The sequence below is a fragment of the Montipora capricornis genome, chromosome 11 (genome assembly GCF_036669925.1).
Source record: "Montipora capricornis isolate CH-2021 chromosome 11, ASM3666992v2, whole genome shotgun sequence".
Taxonomy (NCBI): domain Eukaryota; kingdom Metazoa; phylum Cnidaria; class Anthozoa; order Scleractinia; family Acroporidae; genus Montipora; species Montipora capricornis.
In genome coordinates, this window is record NC_090893.1 from 25,730,401 (window position 1) to 25,755,876 (window position 25,476).

Genomic DNA, 25,476 nt, shown 5'->3' on the forward strand with positions numbered 1-25,476 from the left:
TCATTTCTCCAAACGGCCTCGTCGCTTACGTTTCTTGTAAAAAATAGAAATTGGCCTCCTGATCTTTCAAATATGTGAAGATGCTCCTTCTCTTAACCTTATCTCCGAGACCTCTTACATTTAATGAAATTACCGAACATTTATGCTGGTGTAATTTATGCATTTAAGAATAAGTTTTTGGAATAAAAAATTCGATACGCATTCCCCATCGTACAATTGTAAGCACCAAAACAAAACAAAAACAAAACAAAAAAGTTACCAATAATGAATTTAAAAACAGACCTATTTTAAGAGTTCCTTTGCTCAGCAATCTAGTCCGTAGTACCTTCTTTTATTCAGCAATCCTTTGAATACCATTTAAAGATCATCGAAGTCCTCATCACAATGAATTCTTACCAGTGCTCCACTTGGCGATGTCTTTACGAATATTTCTCCACCCATTGTCCATGTGCTAGTAATCATGTTATCTTTCTTCATCTTGTTTGCTTCCCAGAAAAGCTCACTTCGACTTTTTTCGGAAGATTCTCGTTGATAAAAACAAGCTGGTCTTCTCGAGACGCGGAAACATGGCTTGGAAATACGTCAGAGGTTTTCACCTTTTTAAGCTTGGTTCTCGCTTTATAGAGAAGAGATTTTGCCTTGTGACTCACGAATTTGACAATTACAAGTTTAGTGGTTTTTCTTTTGAGTTTGTGTGATATTTCTATGTCCTCCGGTTTGATATCGACGTTTATGGCTTCTCCGATTCGGATAACAACAGTTACTTCGTCAGTTGACGTGTACGCGCCTTTAGGTACGCCCAAAATTTCCAACGAGTTTTTATGTAATTATTGCTCCAGGTCGTCATGTTTTTCATCCAATTTATTCATTTCTTCAATCTCATCTTTTAGCTTCATTCTTATGTGGTTAAGCTCGTCCCTCAACGTGTCGTTTGCTTTATCGGCTTTGGTAAGTTGCGTTTTAAGCTTCTCCGTTTCCCTTTGATTGACTTTTTGGGCGGATTTCAGCTCTAGGATTTCTTGCTTCAGTTCTTGGTTTTCTCTGAGAATCGTTGCAACTGTAATTTGGATGTCAACTAGCAACTCCTTGATGTCAGTTAGGTTTAGTTCGGGCTGAGTGGCTGCAGCTTTTGGTGCCTCCCCGACACTATCCGCCATATTGCATCGTTTCGAAACGTTATCTTCTTCTTCCAATGAACCTCTTTCTCCCCTTTTATGTTTCCCACTAATCTTCTTCATTGAAACTGGCACCACATAGTATCACTCCAAGATGTGATTAAGGTCGAAAATACCAAGGAACACAGAAACCATGCACCGACCTTGTCGGGCTCACGCATGCTCTCCAAAATTTTCATTTTTGGTGTTTCCCCAACACTGTGCAACAATATTCAAATAACGACCGAATTAATGGATTGTATAATAGATTTCTTAGTCGATGATTAAGATATGTCTTAGCTCTCTTAAGCAAGCAAATTCTAGAATTTAATTTATCAATTACGAAATAGATATGATTATCCCAGTTCAAATGTTTGTCTATCTTAACGCCTAAAAGCTGCCTTGGCTACTTCAATAGGGGTGCCACAAAGAGATAGTTCAAGAGATGGATTACCGGAGTGCAACAGTTTTTGTACAGTTTCTATGATCAAATGTTTAGTCTTTTTCGTGTTCGGAACCATCTTATTCAGAGAGAGCCATCTACTAGTTCTGTCAAGGATGTCTTGAAGACCACGCTGAATAAGCAGCGGGTCACTGTTAGTCTCCCATATGGTAGTGTCATCTGCATATATGTCGACATTTGAGTTAGAGATTCCAATTGGAAGGTCGTTGATGTACAGCGAGAATAGTATTGGGCCCAAAATTGACCCTTGCGGAACTCCTCGAGCCAGCACCAGTGCATCAGACAGTGAGCCATTAATGCAGCAGCGTTTTGTTCGATTACTAAGGTATGATTTAAACCATTCTTGAGATGTATTAGTGACATGGTATTTGTCGATTTTGGATAGCAATAGATCATGCTCTACAAGGTCAAACGCCTTGATTAGATCCAGTAGCACTGAATCCACAAGCTTTCTAGACTCCACTACCTTAAGCAAGCCAGTTATCGGTGAGGTTCAAGAGCGCCGTTTTACACGAATGATGTGGTCGATAAACCGACTGGTTTCTATGAATAAGATTGTTTGAAGTGTGGTGCCCGAGATACGATTTTGACACATGCTTCTCGAGAGGTTTAGGGATAATTGGCAAGATTGAGATGGGATGATAATTATTTCTGTCGTGAACTGAGTCCTTCTTATAAACAGGAATCAGTTTGGCTAGTTTAAAATTAATTGGAAAAGCACTGCTTGCGATACTTGAGTTGTAAATATGGGTAAGAGAGGGAGCAATAGCATTTAATGCTAGCTTTAATGGTTTTATTCCAATACCATCAAGACCAGTTGCTTTGCTATTTGGGCGGATGCTCTTAAGGTCCTCGATGACTTGTTGTGTGCTTATTGGCGGGATGTGGAACACGGTTGCTTCGCTAATGTGGGACTTAATAAAGTTTACAAGATGTGCATCTTGTTCATTTGAGGCTATCCAGTGTGGAGCAGAGATATTGGTATGTTCAATGTTGATAAAATGTTCGTTGAAAGCATTTGAAATTCCCACAGGGTTACTGATTTGCTCGCCATTCACTTCAATAAAGTAAAATTGGTTGGTCTTGGCTTGGTTCCTTAAGTATTTTCCACAGTTTCCTCGGATAGTTCATGTCTTCCATGATCTCATTTTTCACATATGCTGCCTTAGCATTCGCGATCTTTTTATCCACCTGGGTGCGTAAATTCGTATACATCGACCTGGCAAGAATATTTGATTTCAAGTGATTTAAACTGGTCTCTCGGGTGTATAAGATGCATGATCTCTTTGTTCATCCAAGGTGACAGGCATTTGCGTTTTACTCTTTTCTTGACAATGGGCATGTGACGATTCACAACAATTCACATCGATTAACAAGTTTAGTGTTCACGTTGCACCGCGGAGCAGAGCAGTACGGAGAAACGTTACGGGTATCAACGCCGCATCATCGAAACAATTCGTCATTAAGGTGGCTCTCAGTTATGACATTGAGCAGCTGATGAAAACCCTCAAGACAAATCATGATGTACTGCCATAACATCCAGGAAAGTGAAATCAAGAAAAATACAGCAGCTATATCCGTGTGGGCAAGGCTGATGGTCTCGACGATATTCCAACTTGCCTCCTAAAGTTATCATTTACATTTATTGCACTTACACACTTTTTGCACGCTTTTATTTTATTTTATCATTACCAAAATTAGGGAAAGTTCATGTTGACCCGCAGGTAGCAGATTTGCTATTCGAGGCTGGTCAATCATCAACGTACTTTGTTACATCATTACATAAAGAAAAAAAAATTATAAGAGTTAGACATTATTAAATTATAAATAGAAGCATAACTGGTAAATACATCAATAGTTGCATATAGTATCAATAAAGTATAGGAGCAGATTAGGTACAAAAGCAATTGGATCAATTTGTTTTAATTGTACAGTCTTTGAGTTTAGAGGTAAATTTTGCCTCCACTACTCAACCGGACACTCAAGCTAGGATACATGGGCGCGTTGGCCAGCCAAGCCCTCCGTGCAGTTTTTAAGCATTGGAATAGGTACAAGAATATTAATACATCAATTCTAAAATAAAGAGAAAAGCAATGCACCAGAGCCGGACACGAAAACCCCTAAAAAACACCAGCAGGTGGAAAAAAGTGGGAAACGTGTACCCCCGACCAAGGCAGTGGTGCGACCCTCGGGGTTCTAGGCAATTCTAATTGAAAGACACGACTTACAATGTAAATGAACGTTAACATATACCGCCTAACGAAGGCATTAAACACTAATTCAGCTCGATATAACAAAAAAACCATCAGGACTTGTGCACGCGGCGAGGGCTAAGCGTAGAATGCCTCACTCGCTAAACGATCGCCAAATACAAACCACAATCACGTGGCACTCCAAGCACCTGCTGCTCAAAGCCAGGCCTCTGCTACGTGACGGCAAAATAGCAATTTGAGCTAATCATGCAGGATTATCACAAATTACATTAATTACGACATCAAGATAAGAATCTTCATTACCCAGGATCTGAAATAAAAACTTTTTCATTTGTTTTTTAAAGGAATTTTCTGATAATGATTTAAATTCATTCAGTATCTTATTTCAAATTTTGACACCAACACGTGAAAAAGCCTTTTTTTTGTACGTTTAGTAGAGTATTTTGTACTAAGGAGCTGCGACTTGGATGATCGAGTATTGTAGGTATGAATGTGTGACGTTTTAGTAAATAGTTTCAAAATGTTGATTTAGGCACTTGGATTGTGCACGTCAAACATTTATTTTGCTTGCGACTTCATAATATAGGAAAGTAACAGGCAGAATTTGTGCTTTGACAAATAAAGGGATGGCATAATAGAATAAGCAAAATAGAATAAGCGCAAAAGAATAAGCAAAATAGAATAAGCGCAGAACTCGCTTTTGAAGAACCAAGATTTTGTTTAAATAAGCATTGGAAGTAATGCCCCAGGCAATGTGTCCATAACCTATATAAGGTAAAATTAAAGATTTATAAATATTTATAAGGACAGTAGATGGAACGAAGTACCTTACCTTTGCAATCATCCCTATGGTTTTACTTATTTTATGATAACAGAATCAACATGGCTTTTCCATGGCAAATTTTGATCGATTAAAACACCTACAATCTAAGACATAATGGTTGGGACAGTGTTCGCTCTTTCCCCCCTCAATGTTGACAAAAGTCGGAACGGTAAAAATACTTAGTTGCTCAGGCGAGAAAAAAAATTTTCTAAGGCAACATTGAGGGGGGAGAGGGAGCAGGCATTATTCGTAAGTTAAAATTGAAGTGCGGCTCAAGTGTCCCAACTAATTATGTCTTAGATTGTCTACGTCATTGGGTGTGAACAAGTACGAACAGATTTCATTGATAACAGTCGAGAAAGTGCCGGATGGATATTTTTGGAGTCCTGGAAGAAATTAAACATGTACTGATTGATATTACATAATTTTACAGCTATATAAAGCTTTCAGCTATCCTGCTTTTTCGTAAAAAAAATCCTGACGACAATAGAGTGTTCTCGATTGTTCAATTCTCTGTTATGAACAGTGGTTCAACAGCCATGGTGTTTAAAAATCCGATTGATGGCGTGACAAGGGCCCGTGCGTTTTATTTATGTCGTTTAAAAGGATTCTCCGTTCGAAAAGTGGCCGAAATTTGTAACATCTCAAGGGGAAGTGTTTGCAGGATAGCAAAGGAAAACCTGTTGAGCAGGTCAATACCCAAAACTATTTTCAAAAGGGGACCCAAATTTAAATTAAGCGAACGGCAACAGAGGCTACGTACTGATAAGAGCTATAAAGGTCCTCAGAAATAGAGAGGGAAACTTCACATGCAAGAGGCTTATGCAGGAAGCAGGAATCAAACAAGAAAAAGTCTCTGAAAGAACTGTGTGTAGTTATCTCAATGCCAATGGCTACTTTTACCTGCAAAGTAAAAAGAAAGGCCTTATGACGGAGAACGATATGCAAAATAGAGTGAAATTTGCCAAGAAGATGCGACGAGAGTACAGCGCTGATGTTTGGACAAGACAGATAGGATTTTACCTAGACGGCGTAGCTTTCGCATACAAACGAAATCCTCTTGATCAAGCTAAAGCTCCAGATGCACGGATATGGAGGAAGAAATCGGAGGGCTTGGAGATTGGATGCGTTGCAAAAGGTAGGAAAGAAGGCACCGGGGGAAAAGTAGTGAAATTTATAGTTGCAATTTCATACGACAAGGGAGTAATTTGCTGCGAGCCGTACGAAAGGATGTGTGGACATTTCTTTGCTACCTTCATTAAAATGAATTTCACGCGTTTATTTATGAAAGCTGATAAAGGGACCAACCGTCTGTGGATTCAAGATGGCGATCCCTCACAAAACTCAGGGATGGCGAGATCCGCTATGCGTCGTGCCAACAGCACTTTAATCAAGCTTCCACCACGAAGTCCCGACCTAAATTGTATCGAGAATCTTTTCCTAATTGTCCGAAGGATTCTCAAGAAACAAGCATTGGAAAGGGGGATAAAGCGAGAAAGCTTTTACCAATTTAAAGCACGCGCTAAAGCCGCGATTTTGTCCATACCAGTGCGAACCATAAACCATGTAATAGGTTCTATGCATAAAAGAATGTCATTGGTGATTACAAACAAGGGAAGGCGTCTCAATTATTAAGTAACTAGACTTTTATTTATGAAACGAACTGTTTCATTTGTTTATGATAAGCTTACTACTCCAGTGGCTCACATAAAGAATTGAGAACTGAACAAATAGAGGAAATGATGAACTGCGACTAAACGTAATTAACAACTTACAAAACTTCAAAGGCTCTCCGCGATGCACATATCTTTTAAAAAGTACCGTACATTATATGAATTAGAGTATTAAAATCATAATGAATGTTGTCATTGGTAGGAAAATATAGCATAAGACAACAACAACAATAGCCAGTAAAGGTACTTTCCATAACTTCAACTCGGTGCCGATATGTACAATTCGGGTGACGCTAATTGAGTTACATGTACTTATTTACTACATGGTGAAGTAAACACAATGGTGATGCATTTAGAAGTAATGACATTCGCTTTTCACAGTTTCTACGCGAACCAAACTAAATTATGTCGCAGAAACTAGAAGATCTTGGTAAAGCTAAAGACACTTACTGGTGTTCTTTCCAATTTCTGTGCTTCCGAAAGAAATAAACGTTGCTTCACCATGGTGAAGTAACAATTAAAGAAACACCGGAAGTTTTCCTTCAAAATATCACTTCACCATGGTGAAGCAGCGCTTAACTACTCAAAGTCCTTCAATAAAGCCATTTCGAAACTTGTGAAATAACATGAGTTATATTTTTAATAAAATGTTAACGACAAATTATTGTGTCGGCTTTTAGCTATTGAACAGCGAGCACTTTTACTATGGTGAACTAAATGGTGAAGTGCTTTTGTCCTTCACCATTCTCCGATCAACTTATCTCATTATCACTCTTGTGGAAAAATGAGCTCACTGAAACAACGTGAGCATGCCGGCACACTAACTTGTTCTTCTTCGGGAATTTGAGAATACAGGGAGTACACAACCCAACGGACTCGCATCATTTCTGTCTCCCTTTGATCCAGAACACCACCCCGTACATAAGAAAGCTCGTCTTTTGCAGTGCAAAAAATAGGCGTGTCACCTTTAGTATCATCTGCGAAGAGATAAAATTTTAGTTTATCGGAACTGAAGTAAATGTCATTTATGTAAAGTAAAAATAGAAGAGGTCCTAGGACCGATCCCTGGGGCACACCACAGCAGGGGAAAATAAGTTTTGTTGATAAATACTCTCCAATTTGAATTGTTTGCATTTTATTTTTTAGATATGATTGAAACCAATCATTTATCAATCCCCGCGGAAACCGTGAAAGTTCAAGTTATCAAGTATTCTTGAATTCCCCGCACCCAAAGAACTGACAACAGAAATGCGGTGCGGGATAAGCAGACAATTCTTAGCCCATTTATTGAACTAACCAACTAATCACAAAACAAAACAAATGTTTACACTGTTTAGACACCAAAAAATCAAACAAACTGTATACGTTTGATGCGGCCAAAGTAAATTGAATAAACAAAACCACTTATAATAACTGTCAATTACTAGGAAAAAACAATTAAAATCGTTACGAGGAAAAGGACAGGATTTCAATCAAAATATAAAAAAGAACAAAATTTAACTGTCCGCTTGTAAAAATCCACAATGAAACTTGTTTACTGTTCAGCGACTATATACTTGCTACTTTGCATATCACACTTTCTTGTCATAATCTGATGCCGGCACTTAAAACACACTGCCGACAAAGGCACCTACGCTTGGGAATTCAAGAAACCATTTATCTTTTGTTTCATTACGCTTTGCTGCATTCAGGCAAAGATAAATGAACAATTCTTGAATTCCCCGCACCCAAAGAACTGACATCAGAAATGCGGTGCGGGATAAGCAGACAATTCACAATCAGTGGCAAAAGCATAGAAGGATACGAGATAAGGCAAAGTTCATTAATAAAACATCGTTAAGCCATCAGAATTAATAGGGCAAATGTAAATCTCTCCATACTGCTGCATACAACACAACTCGCGCAATGTTTATCGATCAAAACACATACTGAAAATCAAAGAGCCAAATTTCTAGATACCACAAGGGTATTTTCCAAAGATTCATGGACATAACCATCTGCGGCTTGGATACTGCGCCAACCACCATGTCTACGCCGTACTCTCCCAGAAACTCCGCTGCGTGCTGCTTGGGAAGCACCACCTGAACGAAGGCTATGTAAACCAACTTCGTTTGAGTCTAAGCCAAGTTCTGAAATCATCTGGCGAAAAGCACTAAACATGCAAGATACACATCGTCTGAAGCGAAAACTGCCCACATGGCAAGTTAACACAGCACCAGTACACACTCCAACACATGGAGGCTTGGCCCACTCGGCGTCAACTGGTAAGCAAATCCGCACAACGGATAGGAGTCCACTTGACTCTAAAATGAACACACTACTGTGTCGGCACTGCCCTCTCGGCTTGCTTCAGCTGCACAACTCGTGCGCACTAGTACAGTTCCAAGTCCACTGACTTGCACAGAGCAAAGGCCCACACCTAGGCCAAGAGGCTCAGACAAAACAAAAGCAAATAATTAGGCTGAACAACTCGTTCAAGGTACTCATCTAATACCCGAAAAAGTTCTAAGGCAAAAACTAAGGAAATACAATTCGCTTCTCCCGAGACCTCTCTGCTTCCTTGCGCGTGACACGAAGTTTCTTTTCTTCTTCGTCATTTTTAGTGAGCGGGTCCGCCTCAAAATATTCTACCACGTCCCAGCCATCCCGGTCAGCAATAGAAATAAGCTTATTTCTGTTATGAAGGAGTGACATACCTTCGTTGGCAATCTTAGTGATCGCGTCATCCGCCCCAGCCCTCGCTAAAATCTGATTGAACTTATCCTTGAACTGTTTCTTATTACTCTTATATTTGAACTCGGGCTCTTCCTCTGCAGACTTGCGTTTTAGTGAGTCGAGCTGTTCCTTGACAACCTTGACCTCCTCCTTCTTCGCCTCCAGTGCCTTTAAGATTTCCTTCGCCCAAGTTGGGGGCTCAGGGCTGCGAGAAGCGGAACGACTTCTACGGTGCGAACGCTAACGGGTACTCCTTTGCAAAGGCGAAGAACTACGGCCAAAACCGCTTGAAACTGCAATATGTGAACGAGAACTACGACGGCCTGAACTGTGATGTTCTTTTCTTCTGGACGGCCGCGCAACAGGGTCTTCAATGTCCGCGTTGACTCTCGAAATAGAAGAACGAACTGAAGCAGGGCGACCACGACGACCCCGCGCCATGTGAACAAGATAGGAAAAACGAGCTAAGAATTTAACTGTCCGCTTGTAAAAATCCACAATGAAACTTGTTTACTGTTCAGCGACTATATACTTGCTACTTTGCATATCACACTTTCTTGTCATAATCTCATGCCGGCACTTAAAACACACTGCCGACAAACGCACCTACGCTTGGGAATTCAAGAAACCATTTATCTTTTGTTTCATTACGCTTTGCTGCATTCAGGCAAAGATAAATGAACAAATATTTCATGATTGACCGTATCGAGGAGTGCATTAGATTATTTTTGTCAATAAATTCCTTCATCCGGTAATATAATAGTTTTTCAAAAACCCGATTAAAATTAGACAAAAGAGATATTGGTCAATACCAATAATTAGAAGGGGCGGTTTCGTCTTCACTTTTATATATTGGCGTTATTTTAGAAATCTTAAGTTTTGAAGCTTAAGGATGGGCACCAAGCGTAACAGATAAATTTAAATTAAGAGAAAGAGCTGGAGACATGATATTACACGAACATTTAAGCAGTTGTGTAGGGCAGGAGTATAAGCCACTGGATTTATTATTTGGTAGAGATAACATTTCCTGTTTAACTTTTTCTGGTGTAATGGGTTTGAAAAAAAAAGGAAGAATCAGGTGCTTTCAGTTTAGTGAGATAATTATATTTCTTTGGCAGTTTGCTTGCTAGTAAATTGCCAACATTTGCAAAATGTTTATTTTGGATATTTGGTAATCGAGAAGGATTTTCAGTTATTTGATTGTATTGCTTGGGTCCTCTCACCACTGCGCCATCCCTGCACCAGAACAGTCTCTCAGCCGAGGCTAAGCAGGTCTCACTACTTTAAATAGTTTTATTCTGCTATTGCTAATTAGAAATTACTTTTATAGTACTTAATATGAGGTATTTCAACGATGCTTGTAATTTTTAAGTTTAATATTTTAGGTACTCCTGGGCATTATATTTGTTAGTGTTAATGCACACAGCTCTTGAGAGGACCACTTTTTAGTGAAAAGGGTCCCACGGTTAAATAAAGTTTTGTTGCTGTTGTATTTTCGTCCCGAATACCGGCAATCTGGACTTGAGAGGAGGCCATCCTTTGGAATCTCCACGAATCATTCAGAGAGGGTGCGTAGTTCACATGAACGGATATTTCCGGGTTACTTAGACTTTCTTCAAGAACCCTATACCGTCGTTGGCAATTTCTTATTTGGGAGCTGAAGACAGATTTCTCTAATCATATCATCCAACGAGGTATCTGCTATACTGCTATACTGTACTCGTTGTCATTTTCCTGGTTATGGCAGTACAGGCTTTCTAGTCGCAACAAGATTTGTCTAAAGGCGTTTATCAGCTGCTTAATGTCATAACTGAGAGTGAGTCACCTGGTGAAGACGCGTGTTTCGATGACTGGATGCGTTGATATGTTACTAGCTTGTAAATGTTTCTTTGTACTGCTCTACTCTACTCTTCTCGACAAGAACTTAGCTTAGTCATCATCGCGGGGTACACTGTGAACAAAGACAAGATCAGTTTTCGAAGAACTCTTCTGGGTTTGGAATGAAAAGATTCGCGGCCACCAGACGTTGTTTATTATACGGCTGAAATGCTGGGCACCAGGCTTTCTTGATTTATAAAAATGTTAACGTTAACTTGACATGAATTTTTTATCAAAAGTAAAAAAGTCGGCTTGATATAGGCATAAGAATGAAGGGGTAGTTTCTAAAGAAACTGTGGTGCTGCGTCGGTGGGAAAGTGGTATACAAAAACTTGGTTTTATCAACAGAGTTGATAATGTAAATTGGCCACCGTACAGAGATTCTAAAAGCTGACGTTTCGAGCGTTAGCCCTTCGTCAGAGCTCTGACGAAGAGCTAACGCTCGAAACGTCAGCTTTTAGAATCTCTGTACGGTGGCCAATTTACATTATCAACTCCGTTGATAAAACCAAATTTTTGATATAGGCATAGTTGCATTGGTAAGGGAAAGCTGTTTTGATGTGAATATCTGGGAACTTGATATGAATATAAAAAATTTGATGTATAGATAGATATATCGTTTCACATAAATCATATGTCAATTTCATATGAATATAAGAAACTTGATTTACAAATGTATAGTTGACACATGGAATTGGCAATCTTGATATTTTGTCACATTCGGACAAGTATACCGGTAGATAAGTCACTATCTAACAGTTTCAGTCTACAATATTTTCAGTATATCCTCCTGTAACAATGAATATGTACACCCTAGACACATCTAATTAATAAGTAAGGGTGTGTACGAAAATCTTGGAGAACGTTTATAACGTAAGGTAAAGTCTGCTTACAATCCAAGGGGCCCATTAGGCGGAGCTTAACCTGGTTTCTGTAGCATGAAGCGACTAGTAGTATTTCTAGTCACCCCCTCCTCCCCTCCCCCCCCCCCCCACCTTCCTGGATGGGATGCTAGTCCATCGCAGGGCTACCCCCAGCATTAAATTCGCCGGTATCCATTTATACACCTGGGTGGAGAGAGGCACCGTGAGAGTAAAGTGTCTTGCCCAAGAACACAACACAATGTCCCTGGCCAGGGCCAGAACCCGGGCCACTCAACGTTTAACGTGAACTATGTTTTATATTTTGGATAGTGACCTATCCACTGGATAGAGTTATACAACAATTGAGCAAATTGTCAGGCTATAAAACTACAAAATAAAATTTGTTATAGCTTCATTCACAAATAAGTTGGCTGTTAGTGGCATTAATCTTTACATAAGGTTGTTAATATGTGTTTCAAAGCTTGCATTACTTACAGCTACATAGTTATCCAGACTCATTTTAAAACAAGTTAAAGTGCTTTATCGCCAATTTTTTTTTGGCTATTATCGATACCTACGTTGTCTTATAACCTTAATTTTTATCTGAATTTTTGAACATCTTTCAGCAAGTGGGATGTGTGGGGGAGACAACTAGGCCTACTATATAGTGATGACCTTTCTTGTATTCTAGATTGCGGATATATTTAGTATATTTGAAATTTATTTTATAGGAACGGGACAAAATTGTATAGTTGGTTAATTCAAAGAAATAATAATGATGATAATAATAATAATAATAATAATAATAATAATAATAATAATAATAATAATAATAATAATAAGTAGGCATTTATGTAGCACCTTTATCCAATGTCAGAAGGCGCTTTACAATAATAAAAATCGAAATTAAAACAGTAAAATTTATAAGAAATGCTGGTAAAAACTAGATCCAAGAAAAAAAAAACGTGTCAATAATAACTATACCTGAACAAAAAAGTCTTAAGCTTAGATTTAAACATGCACACATTCACAGTAGGGATTAACTTTATATCTAGTGGCAAATTATTCCCTAATTTAGGAGCTGCAACGGAAAAAGCTCTACCACCAAAACTCTTGAGATTGTACCGAGGAACATTTAAAAGATAATTATCAGATGATCGAAGCCTGCGAGTATAGGAATACGAAGCTCAAGCCTATCACACATACATGTATACAGGGGAGATAAACCATTGCAGAGCATTATAGGTTGGGAGCAATTTATCCTGTAAACTATACGCTTCTCAATCGGTAGCCAATGAAGCTGACGTAACACTGACGTAACTGGGTCGTATTTACGACCACCAACAACCAACCAAGCAGCACAATTCTAAAGGTGAAGCCAAAAAGTAGCGAATTACTGTGGTCCAACTTACAAGTAACAAACGCGTGAATTAGAGTCTCAATATTCACTTGAGATAAATATCGCTTAATTCTAGCAATATTCCTAATGCGAAAAAAAGCAGATTTACAAAGAGCAGCGACGTGAGACTCAAGTGTCATGTTGTCATCGAAGACGGTTTCCAAATTTCACGCGGATGAAGTAGGTACTACATGCTCATCGCCAACAAGTAAACTGAGATCAAACTGTTGGTGAGGGCGGTGTGGCGCTCCAATGACTAGCACCTCCGTTTTACTATTATTAATAAGCTTAAGCTTATTAGATAGCATCCACTTATTTATATCATATCACTAATGCAGGCCTCAATGCAGGAAATTGCAGAAAGTTTGTCAACCATCGAAGATGACTCAAATGAAAGATAAATTTGCGTGTAGAAGAGAAAACACATCCCGTGAAATCTAACTATGTCCGCCAACGGTGACGTGTACAGTTAATACAAAATAGGTCCTAAGACTGAGCCTTGAGGTACACAACAAAAAAGATCTGGACTTGTGGACTTTCCATCCCGAACCATCACAAACTGCTTTCTATTAGTGAGTTGAGATTTAAATCAGGAAAGTGCTTTGCTCTTAATACCGAAACGATGTGACAATCGCTGCAAAAGAATAGAATGATCAGCGGTATCAAAGGCTCCAGCTAGAGCTAACAAAACAAGGAGAACAGAGCGGCGATTATCAATAGCTCGCAGGATATCATTTTGAATTCTAAGCAAAGCTGTTTCAGTACTATGCAGTTTCGTGTATGCAGACTGGAAAACTTCACCTAGATCATTATTTAAAGTATAGCTAGTTAACTGATGAGCAGCAGCCTTTTCAATTAATTTGGAAGTAAACATTAGATTCGAAATCGGTCGAAAATTACTAAAAACCTCAAAGTCAGAATTCACCTTCTTCAATAAAGGGATCAACAACGCTTCCTTGAGAACATCCTCAACAGTTCCTTTCTCCAACGAAAGATTGATCATTTTAGTAATTACGGGCAGAAGGTCAAAAAGGCAGAATTTGAGCACACACACAGGAAATGGATCCAAAGCACACTACTTTATAGAACCAGTCTTGATAAGATGATTCACTTGTTCAAACGACACAGGGAGTGGACAAGGGCAGTGGACTGAGTCTGAGAGGAAAGGTGCCGCATCGCAAGCATCACTAGAGAGGTTATTACGGATATTTTGCTATTAAAGAAATCTGCGAATCTCTTGGCTCAATCTACATCAGAAGAAGGAGGATAGCTCAGTTCAGCTCTCTTGTGCAGTAATTTATCCACAGTTTGAAAACAGTTTTTACAGTTTCACACAATTTTTTTCAAGGCTTAAACGCATTAAAAAGCGTTTTTTCGGATTCCTGTGCTGTTTTGACCGAGCTACGAAGTCCTGGGCTGACGACGCAGTAGGAGTAACTCACTTCGCATTCACGCGCTATACTACTGACACAGTAAGTGACAGTATAAGTTCTGTTATGTATTAAATAATTTGGTGTGAAACTCCGTCCACAAACATTTCTAGCTATGCCTTATTAGTATTCTTTATATAAAGAATACTGACGAGGAGTGTTTTATCAGGATATAAAGCTCATACACGTGACGTTTTATCGGTGTTTTGATAGGCTGTTAGGCTGTTTTCATGAATTATTAATGAGTTTTTGAATGCACGATTCAGGCACTCCGTCCCTTTAATCAAAATTTACCGTTCTCTGATTTTCCCATCTACTTACTATGGAATTGCTGCCTGGGGCCAAGCTGCACAGGTTTATTTGAGGAAGATCTTTATCTTACAGAAACGAGCTCTTCGGCTGGTAATAGATCTCATGCTATTTTTTCGTTTGTCTCCCCTAATGTTTTACCTCTCAAACTGTCTTATTTTGAAACAGTATGTTCTTTTATGCATGATCGGCGTTCATTCATATAACGCTAGATTTTCTGATGTTGGCAACTTACATGTTAATATATCAAGAGTGAGTATTCGACTTAATTCGCTTTCCATTTTTGGAGCTAAGCAAGGAAATTGCCTGAAGCCTGTCTTGCGCAAACTTAGGAAAAGACCTTTTAAAAACAAAAGTCACCAATTTTTACTCGCGGTGCTTGGTAATGACAGAGTTAACTCTGGTAATTAGGATGATCATGTTGATGTCTCAACGTTAATCTTAAAAATTACTAGTTATCATTAATCACACCCTAGTTATCATTATTACTTTCTTATGTTTCATCATAGTTAATGCATGAAGATGGTTATGAAACTCGACAAGTTCCTTTGTTTCATGTTTTTGTCCGTATTTTTGGCCTTGACCCTGCACAAAACGCACCTTTTTTCGAGAAGATAACCAATCAAATCCTTCGATTAAATTATGCGCAACTAATTTGCAAACCCGTGCGAAGCGAAAACAAAATATTGTGCAGGGTCACGGTCAATTCAACATCGATTGCGACAACATTGTTCTCGCTTTTGAAATTTAATGTAATTTTAGGCAAATTGAAACTGATTCAGTTAGTAAATTAATCTAAATAATTGTTCAAAGGAATTTCAATTCTAAGATTTGAATACATGACAATACTTTTGAAATTTCGCGCCCAATGTGCAATCGCGCTTGCTTTGTCCTGTCATATTTTCCCTGCACATTGTCTGTTTTCGAATTTATTGCCTTTGTTTTGGATTTTCTCTGCTCTTTCACGTAAATCACAGTCACTGTCAGGCAGTCACTGTTTGTGCTAGAGCTCAGGCAGCTATTTTTCGGTATTCTGACTATTCAGTCAAAGAAATTGCCAAATTGTTTAAAAAGGCCGAACGATGGGTGAACAAGTGGTCAAAAAGGAAGTCCTTCGAGGGCAAACCAAGGAGTGGACGGCCGTCTGTTTTGACAAACTACTGTATTCGAGAAATGTAATCACGAAAGCTAAGTATAAGCGTAATAATTCAACAAGAAAGATTGCCCAAAAAGTTCAACATCACAATATCAGCGTTTCGAGCACAACGGTATGGAGCTTGACCAACAAAGGGTGGAAAGCCTTCAAGCGAAAGAAGATACCACTGTTAAGTGAGAAGAAAAGAAGTCCTCGTTTGAAATTTTCCAAGAAATACTCCAAGTTCACGGCAGAGGATTGGGAGAATTTCTTATGTACAGATGAGTGTCGCAAGTATCAAGTTCGTTAGCCGAATCCAGAAAAGCAGCTTCATCATTTTCTTGTACACCGGAATCAGGCGAGCTTTCTTCCAATCGGCGAAGGTTTCTCCGAGGTTTGCGCAGAATGAGAATAAGCTAGTCAAGGGTGAGACAATAGCAGGCTCAGCTACAGCCGTGGTCAATACTCTTGGGACATTAACGCAACAGCTAGTGAAAATGACGCATTTTGTCTCCCCCCGTCCCCCCCCCCGGTTCAGTGTTGACGTTATGCCTTCCAATCTTTTTCAACACAATCAACATTGCTGAGGGGAAGGGGGGACAGCAGAAACAGGCTCTTTCCACAACATTTCCAAGCGTTTATAACAGGTTAAATACACTTTTCATAAGCAAGGTGTGTTTTCGCGCCTCATTTTCGTAAGTGTCCCAAGAGGTTTTGACCAGGGTTGCAACCGTGGTCAATACTCTTGGGACATTAACGCAACAGCTAGTGAAAATGACGCATTTTGTCTCCCCCCGTCTCCACCGGTTCAGTGTTGACGTTATGGCTTCCAATCTTTTTCAACACAATCAACATTGCCGAGGGGAAGGGGGGACAGCAGAAACAGGCTCTTTCCACAACATTTCCAAGCGTTTATAACAGGTTAAATACACTTTTCATAAGCAAGGTGTGTTTTCGCGCCTCATTTTCGTAAGTGTCCCAAGACGTTTTGACCAGGGTTGTAGTTTTAACAATTTTGGTGGAATGTCGTCTGGACCTGCTGATTTATTTGGTTTAATAGCTTTTAGTCTGCGCCAGCCGGTATCCTCGCAGACGGTGATATCAGTCACAGAGGGCTCTGAGCCAGTGCGATCGCTCTGCTGTGGAAAATAGCAATTGGCTCGTCCAAGTCTAGTACCGATATTAGCAAAGAAATCATTTATTAAGTCTGCCTTTTCTGTATCATTCACGGCAAGGCTTCAATCCTCCCTCTTTAATGGACCAATTATATTTCTTCTGACTGGATTTGTCGCTTCCGCAATTAAATTCCAGTAAGCCGTTGCAGACATAGCTTCAGCTAACTTGTCGGTGAAGTACTGTGCCTTAGCGATTCTTATCAGAGATGTAATCTCATTTCTTACTTTCTCGTACCTAGCATAAATTTCTTGGTCTTTAGTGCTAACCGCTCTTTTAAACAACTTAAACCTTAAATTCATCTTTCGTCTGATCTCATTGTTTATTCAAGGAGAAGGCTGACCTCGGATCTTGACGCGCTTCATAGGTGCATGAAGATCGCAGATATTTTTGAATAATTTGTCCCAAGCCCATAGAATATCACCCTTTTCCTCGAAAACCTGAGATGCTTGAAACGGTGCAGCTATAATATCAGCCCGGAATTTATCAGCCTGAAACTGTTTGTAGTTTCAAACATTTATCACGTTTGGCGGCGGCCTTTTGAGCTTAAGATTAAGAGTTGCATAAATTAGGCAATGGTCTGAAAGTCCCAAAGGTAGAACGCCTTTGCGGTTTATTAAGTTGGGCTTTGTTGTAACTATCAAATCAATTAATGTGCTTGATCCAGGTGTGATCCTTGTAGGCTTGTTGACAATGTTTTGCATGTCGAAAAGCTGAAACAAGGTCAACAGTCTTCTCGTTTTAGGATGAATTTCAGATTCTGTTTTGCTGTCAATACCTAGAAGGTCACACTTAAAATCACCAAGTAGAATGATAGTGTCAGATTTCATCCACGCCTTCTCGAAAACGTCACCTTCAAATATTCAGCACAGCTGGAACATGATACATCCACCTCCTTTGCATTTAGTCCTGTCTCGGCGGAAGATCTTCATCCCATCTATGTTCAAATGGCTATTAAAAATTGAGCTGTCCAGATGCGTTTATTTTATGGCAATTATATGGAAACGAAAAATGCTTTGTAGTACTCTTAGCCCGTCGATCTTGTTGCGGATACTACAGACATTCAGATGAGCAATTTTTAAGTCCTTAGTTGAGGAGTTGAGAAGTTGGGCAGCTTGTTGAAGATAATTTTCATCGTCATCCCTAGGGTACGCTTTGTTTAGTGAAACTGCAACATTAGAATTAAGATCATTGTGAGTGCTGTTCACCTCTGTTAGAGTCTCATTCCCGGTTTGGTCGAGAAAAGAATCGCTGAATTTAGGGAGAGAACAAAAAGCACACTACCAATCAAGGTAATAGTTTTCCAAATAAGATTTAAAGACTTGCTTGCCCATACTTATGCATCTTGCGTGAAACCGTTGATCGCACGCGGCATACAAAATGGCGTCCTGGTTACTTCGGACGGACTTCTGACATTCCCCGCAGGGGTACTTTTTGCCAGTCCGGAACGGGCCAGGATTGGGATGGACATCATCAGAGAACTTGATTAGTTGGAATGAGCATATTCCTGACACATCGTAAGGAACACGACAAGCCTTGAACGCTCTTCTTGTCCTTTTATTTGGAACTGTCGAGAAGCTTGGAAGTAAAATGAAAACTTTTACAGGTTCTATTGTTGTGCTGGTCTCTGCTGGTCTCTGCCCGAATCCAGAAAACCACATCGTATGGGGCTCTCAGGAGTGCGACGTTCCACCGGCATACCAGTTGAAAAAAACCACGACGGCTACGGCGACGAAAACGTCACTTCAAAATATAACTTTGAGCTATCCTAAGTATTTCATGATTATTCCATCTTGTTTATATTATACAATATAGGCGAAGTGTCCTATAAATGGATTGATATGGACGGATTTGAAGTTAAGATTGAGACTGAAAGATTCCACGTTGTCGTCAAAGCCTTAAATTTGGTCATTTCACGTAGTGGTTTTGACGAGTACGGGAGAGAAATGTACAAAAATGCGTGACGCACGTGCATCACGATAATTTTGGTTCTTTTAATCAATAATATTACTGCTTTTTGGCGCTGTCGTTGCCGTAGCCTTCGACAAATGACGGGTTGCGGTCTGACGAATTTACACATCTTTCAGGGGAGTAGCCAGGGGGATCCTGGAATGCCCGTGACCCCCCCTCCCCCCTTGTGGCAGTCAAGGACATAATACAAACCATATCTGTGAGACTAGAACAGAGAAATTTATGTCATCTGCAACTTGCTTCATGTACTATTGATCTCAGACGTCCGTGGACAAGGGCTTTTTTTCAGCCCACTTCACAGACCGTTGATTTCAGGCAGAGTTTACACGAAAGCGGTTTCACATCGACACGGTTCCATGACTTCGAAACCGCGTCAAAATCGATGCGAAACCGTTTTCGCCAGAAAATCAAAGTCGTGATGTTATAAGTGAGTGCTGTACTATGTGCTAAATTCACTATTTTGAATTGAACAATGCAAATTTCGCACCAAAATAGTAACCGTATTCAAATCAATGCGGTTTCACTGTTTACATTACAGATGAAACTGCATCGTTTTGAAAACGCTCCACTTTTGGCAGCAGTTTCAAATCGACACAGTTTCGCCAACAGTTTCGATCGGTGTCGTGTAGAGAGAAGATGTAACCGGCATCGAAACTACACGGTTACAAATGAAACAGCCTTCGTGTAAACGAGGCCTCAGTCTCCAGTTAAAAAAATTCTGGTTACGTGATAACACTTTTTGTGGCTCTGCGGTTTCGGAAATATCGATCTCGTGACTCAATCTTCTGTTGCTCTCCCCAAAGAGAAAAGCGCGAAACGGTGTTGATGGCAAGTAAGACCGGCCGAAGCTATTACAGGTAACCCAGGAAAAGTCCTGTCCGAGGAAATAAGAAGCAGGTGAAAACTTTTCTTCAGGTTGTTTTCTTTCGAAACCACAGAGGCACAAAAGTGTTATCACGTGATCAGATCTTGTTAACCGTAGACTTAAATCAATGCCCTTGTCGCCCTTGTCCAAGGACGTCTGAGATCGATAGTATTCAGCCATTTTATAGGCTTGTCGCCCCCCTCCCCCTCCCCCTACCTCCCCCCCTGCACCCGCTGCTCATCCAAAAAATTGTCACTTTCACCAAAAACACCGTGGATGACCAGTAAGTACCTAGGGTATGAGAGAATGTGACCCCCTTTTGAAACATCCTAGCTACGCCCCTGTCTTACCCAGTGGCCAGACCTCCACGTACTAAATCAAAGAAATTCTAGAAAACACAAGTGAAACCGTTAACTAACCTCAAGGCAGCAGGTTACAGACGGACCGACGAAAAGACAGCTGTTTAGCTCAAAGAAGGCAATGACCTTTGTGCAGGACAGAGCGCCGGCCCACACTTCAAAGGCGGATAAGACAAGGTGTCAGAAGAATTTGCCAAACTTTTATACCCATGGACGACTTGCCGGCAAACTCGCCTGATCTGAACATTATTGATGATACAACGTACAAAGACCCAGCCCCTGAAACTCTGCACTAGCTGAGAAGGAGACTACGGTTCGGTCGAAAAAATGTCAACTCTCGACACGCTTCAGGAGTTCACGCGTAATTCTTCCCCGCCGCTTAGAAAATGTCATTAAAAAATAAAAGAGGCCATTTTGGTTACTAATATTTAAGTTATGCGATGTAGAATCAATAAGGAACAATATACTTAATTTTCGAAGAGGTAGTAATTACCAAAATATAAGCCAACAAAATATCCGAACGAACTTTTGAAACACCCTTTATACCTATTTATTTTATTTTTATTTTGTTTCTTTATTTCTTTACCTGTTTTACTATTAACCTAATTTGCTAAATTTAATTGTAAGTTACATAGCCCGCTTCGATTATCTTTGCTATATGCAAGTTGTGTATTTCTTCAATTTGTTAGATTTAAACATTGAAATAAAAATTAATGATGATGATGATGATGATAACAATTTATTTATCATGTTTCTTGTTCATGAAATTTGATATCCTCGTCGTGCAAGATGATTATGTAACATATACAATATGAGCGGCAGATTTGGCGCGAAAATTGTTTATGACTTACTAAACGTCAGCATTAAAGTGTCAATGTACATTCGATATTTTTGATGATTCAAGACATTTTAACAGGGAAAATCGAAAGAAACGTTTATGTAAATGAAGAGAATTCTGTATCAGTTATGCAGATATTGATTAATCAAACATTTCTTTTGCTTTCCCAGCATGAATTATTAATGAATTTTTTAAGGTACTGTTATCATTCACATGTGATTATACCATAATATAAGTGCATCCTGTTCATGCGTGAATTCATGTCGCTGTTGGTGTCATAAATTAAAATTTCATTTTAAAAGATCGGTAAAAAAGTGGCTTCAAGATACGAAGACAGTGAAACTACCTTTGACTTTCTTCAGTAAAGGTGATCACTTTTTTCGATGCTTTTAAAATGAATAAAAACTGAGATGTCTCGGATTTGGCGGATAGTTATTATCTGTATAGGAAAACAGAACATGGTATATGACCGCGCGGGGATACGATTTTTTTCTTCTTGCGCTGATGTATCTCTCACTCGTTTTCTGCACTGACCGTCGTGAAATGTACTATCAGCACTCTTAGAGCACTTTCCATTTGGCAGAACTGATCAGCCAGACCAGGCATTTGGAAGGACTAACTGCACAACGCCTTGAAATCAACACACTTTGAGGATGATATATACTCCTCCAGAAGAATGCAAGGGATTATCGTGCAAGTGTTCTTTCTAATTGTTGCATTTTCTTTGCAAACTGATGTGTCTGGCCGGGTAGTTCTAACAAAGGTAAAGCGCCCTAAGATAAAGACAAGTTCGTATTCTTTGCAAACTGATGTGTCTGGCCGGGTAGTTCTAACCAAGGGAAAGCGCCTTATGATAAAGACAAGTTCGTATTCCCGGCAGTCATGAGGTATAATACTCTATTTATTGATGCTTTTAAGGTTCTTTATGGAGCGGAGAGAAATAAACACTTTTTGAAAGAGTTTTTTTGTGACATGCGGAATAAGGTCAAGGAAAGTGGGTTCCACTTCAAGAGCTTGTTTCTTCACGTATATCACAAAAATCCAACTCAATAATTATTGTTTTATGAAATCTTGTTTGAGAGACGGATATCAAGCCACAAAAGCACTAGTGGAGGTCCCCTGTTTATTTCCTTTTAAACAGGGACAAATATAAATCAATTAACTAAGTGTGAGCAGGAACCCATGACCCGGAGCCTACAACTCTACCGTGTTCATGTCATAGCCTGCGTAGCATGGCGGTTTTTTGTCGAGCCGGGTGCACGAGCGGCGAAGCTGCGAAATTCGTGCGCAAAGCACGCGAGAACGAGCCTGGATTCTCTTTTAAAACCAGTAAACTCATAGGTACGGATAAAATCAGGTAGCGCATTCCGCAACTTAGCTGATACATACGAAAAAAGAGAACTAAGACCATAACTGGTTGTTCCAGGTTTATTGAGGAACAAAATGTAATTTCCGCGAAGATCATGCATAAGAAGTGGACGGGAGAGAAAACGTATTTTCCATATAAGCAGAATCTCCTCGCGGTTTTTCTGCCCTCGCCCGCCTTTATTACTTAGCAACCAAAACCGCCATGCTACGCAGGCTGTTCGTGTCACGGCGTTTTCACAGACCCATTTATTTTTAGATTGAATTTCCCGCCAACGAGAGACTCCCACAGGAGCCCGATGACCAATTACAAAAAATTAAGCTGACGTCATAGGGTCACCGAACCGTAACTGCCTTTGTTTTTTTCCGGAAAAGGTAGTCTAAAAATAGATCGGTCTGTAAAAATGCCGTTACATAGGCCCAGTATGGGAGCTGTAGGCTCCGGGTCATGGGTTCCTGGTGTGAGGTCATTAGCCAATGATGCCAAGCTCGTGGATTTTTTAGGAATCTGTAGGTTGGGTGATTTCCGGAATTAATTGGAGGTTGTGAGCTAATCAAATTCAAGAAAGGAAGTTCGTGTGCAATGTTCCAAGATTTGTCAAAATTAATGGATAGCTAAGAAATAACTGAAAAGTCGGCTTATAACTGAGACATATGTAGACATTAAGCTGTTGGCTGAGACTCCAATACCCTCACACAGACCCTCGTAATGTCTTACCGTAAATAATTGATGATACCCATCATTTATTGCTCATTTTCTTTTTTTTTTGCTTGTGACACAAGATCATCTTTCGGAATGAATGAGAATAGAATGAGCACAGACAAAGCACAGACAAAGCTTTTCTCCTTTTGACATGGCCTGAGATAAGCGGAAAGATACTTCTTCAGTAGGGAAAATAATATTATTATTCTCTGGTTAACTTTCGGTTTGAAGGCCAAAAGTTTAAAGATTGTACATCACTCTATAATGTCCACCAAATGAATGAATAAACATTAAACGCAAATGTTGGCTGGATTTATAATTGTTTTTAAAACTAGTTTAAAACTATTGTAGTTTTACTTTTACTTCCTGTTATTGCCACAATCTGAAACACTTGAACTAAACATGTAAAAACGTTTAAAACATTTTAAACATAACCCAGAATGAGCTCTAACGAGAATCTCATAATCCGCTGAAATAATTTATTGTTCCATCATTTCCTGGAGTGACTCGTAGGAGTTGGTGTGCAGTTATGTTGATTTGTATTCACAACTTTTTCAGCCTCAAGATCAACTGAAGAAGGTCAGGAATGTCGAGCGCCTGTTGAAGATCGTAAATACGGGAGAATTCGAAGATTTCGCATCCTGTGTTGGCCCAGCGTGTTGGGAAGACGTGTATCCTTGAATTATGATTATACTGGACAATTGTATGAAGTGGAAGTTTACTCTGCTCAAAGAGGTATAATATTTACGATATAATAACAAGCTGGTAGTTTCACTGGTTTACTTATTTTTGCCCTTCTGCCTTTCTTGATTATAATGTAACTTGGCAAGTTATGCAAAATCGATCTTTCGCTTGCAAAATCATTTTTCTCGTAATGCTCACAAGAGTTCTTGTCCTGACTAATTCAGGAAATCAAGTTTTTAACACGACAGCCTATCATAAAGCTTCGATTAGACAATCGCTTTAATTGAATTTAATTGCTTGCATCATGAACTTCATCTGCATCATATTCGACCAGGCCTAAATTACCGTCGTTTGTGGTAAATTATGGTGGTTTCTGGTAGTTCTTAAGCATCTCGGAGCACGAAGACTAAGGGTACGTTCGATCGGTGACAGTATTCCGGAATAGGAATACATGGAATAGAAGTTAGAAATCCTTCGTTTCCATGAGATTCACATGAAAATTGTCAAATAACTGCTAAAATGCTATTTTAAACATATGTTTGTTATCCTTGTTGCTTCAAAACGCCAGACATACCGTTTTAAATCATCACTACGCGTATTCTTATTCCAGAATAGGGTCAATCAAACGCACCCTATGTTAAAGGGCCTAGGTCACGCGATTTTAGGTAATTTTGTTTAATTTTGTTAATTATGAGCTCTAAACGTCAAATTGGCAGAGCAAGAGTCTTTCATTTGCAAAATCACGGCCACATAACAACTGAGAATGATTTTCCACCTGTGTAAATGACATTTTGATATAGACTGATATAAATTTGCAAAAAGGTGGGCCGATGTTTTTCAAATTTACCCAAATTCAATCCATTTCAATCCTCTCCAATTTTGTCAATCATGTCCCTTCTTGGCTTCCCTGCAGTGTTTTGTTAGAGTTCTTCTATAGTTTTGAACAGTTATTTTGATATTTTAGTTAATTCTATGACCATTCGATCAGTGCTGAAATTGCTTAAAATTGCGTGACCTAGCCCCTTTAAGGAGGCTGCAAAGGGTTTTTATCTCAGAGCACTCGCGTTTAAGCCATACACTTAATCTGGTCGCGCCAGCTCATGAATCCAAAAGTGTGGACAGAAATAAAATTGCGACCTACAATCGCAAAAGCCGGGAAAAACATTTGTTAGACTTGAGCAATATGTCGAAACTTACCTTGTACACCTTCGTAAGTTTCCTCGCAAATTCTTTTGCAATTGTTTTTTCCAACCATCTTCCAACGATGTTTTCACAAATGATGCAAGTTCTCCTGGGTTAATTTTAGGTAAAAGTTTACTGGAATTTAATTTTCAAAATGGTCTTTAAGGTATTTTTCGAAACCGATTTTAAAGGACTTGTGGTAGTGTCGTACTGCTGCCATCATAGCAACAGTCCGGGACTCGTGGACAACCTTTAGAAACTGCCTGAAAAAAGTAGTAGAC

The 25,476-nt window shown here is 39.5% G+C and overlaps 1 protein-coding gene across 1 annotated transcript in view; it reads left to right on the plus strand.

Moving 5' to 3' along the window:
* LOC138023883 (uncharacterized) overlaps positions 1–25,476 on the plus strand; it is a 140,778-nt gene that overhangs the window by 13,602 nt on the left and 101,700 nt on the right. The window contains exon 2 of the mRNA XM_068870966.1: positions 23,888–24,064. Within this exon, the coding sequence (XP_068727067.1) occupies positions 23,888–24,064 (177 nt within the window). The remainder of the gene's footprint in view (positions 1–23,887; positions 24,065–25,476) is intronic.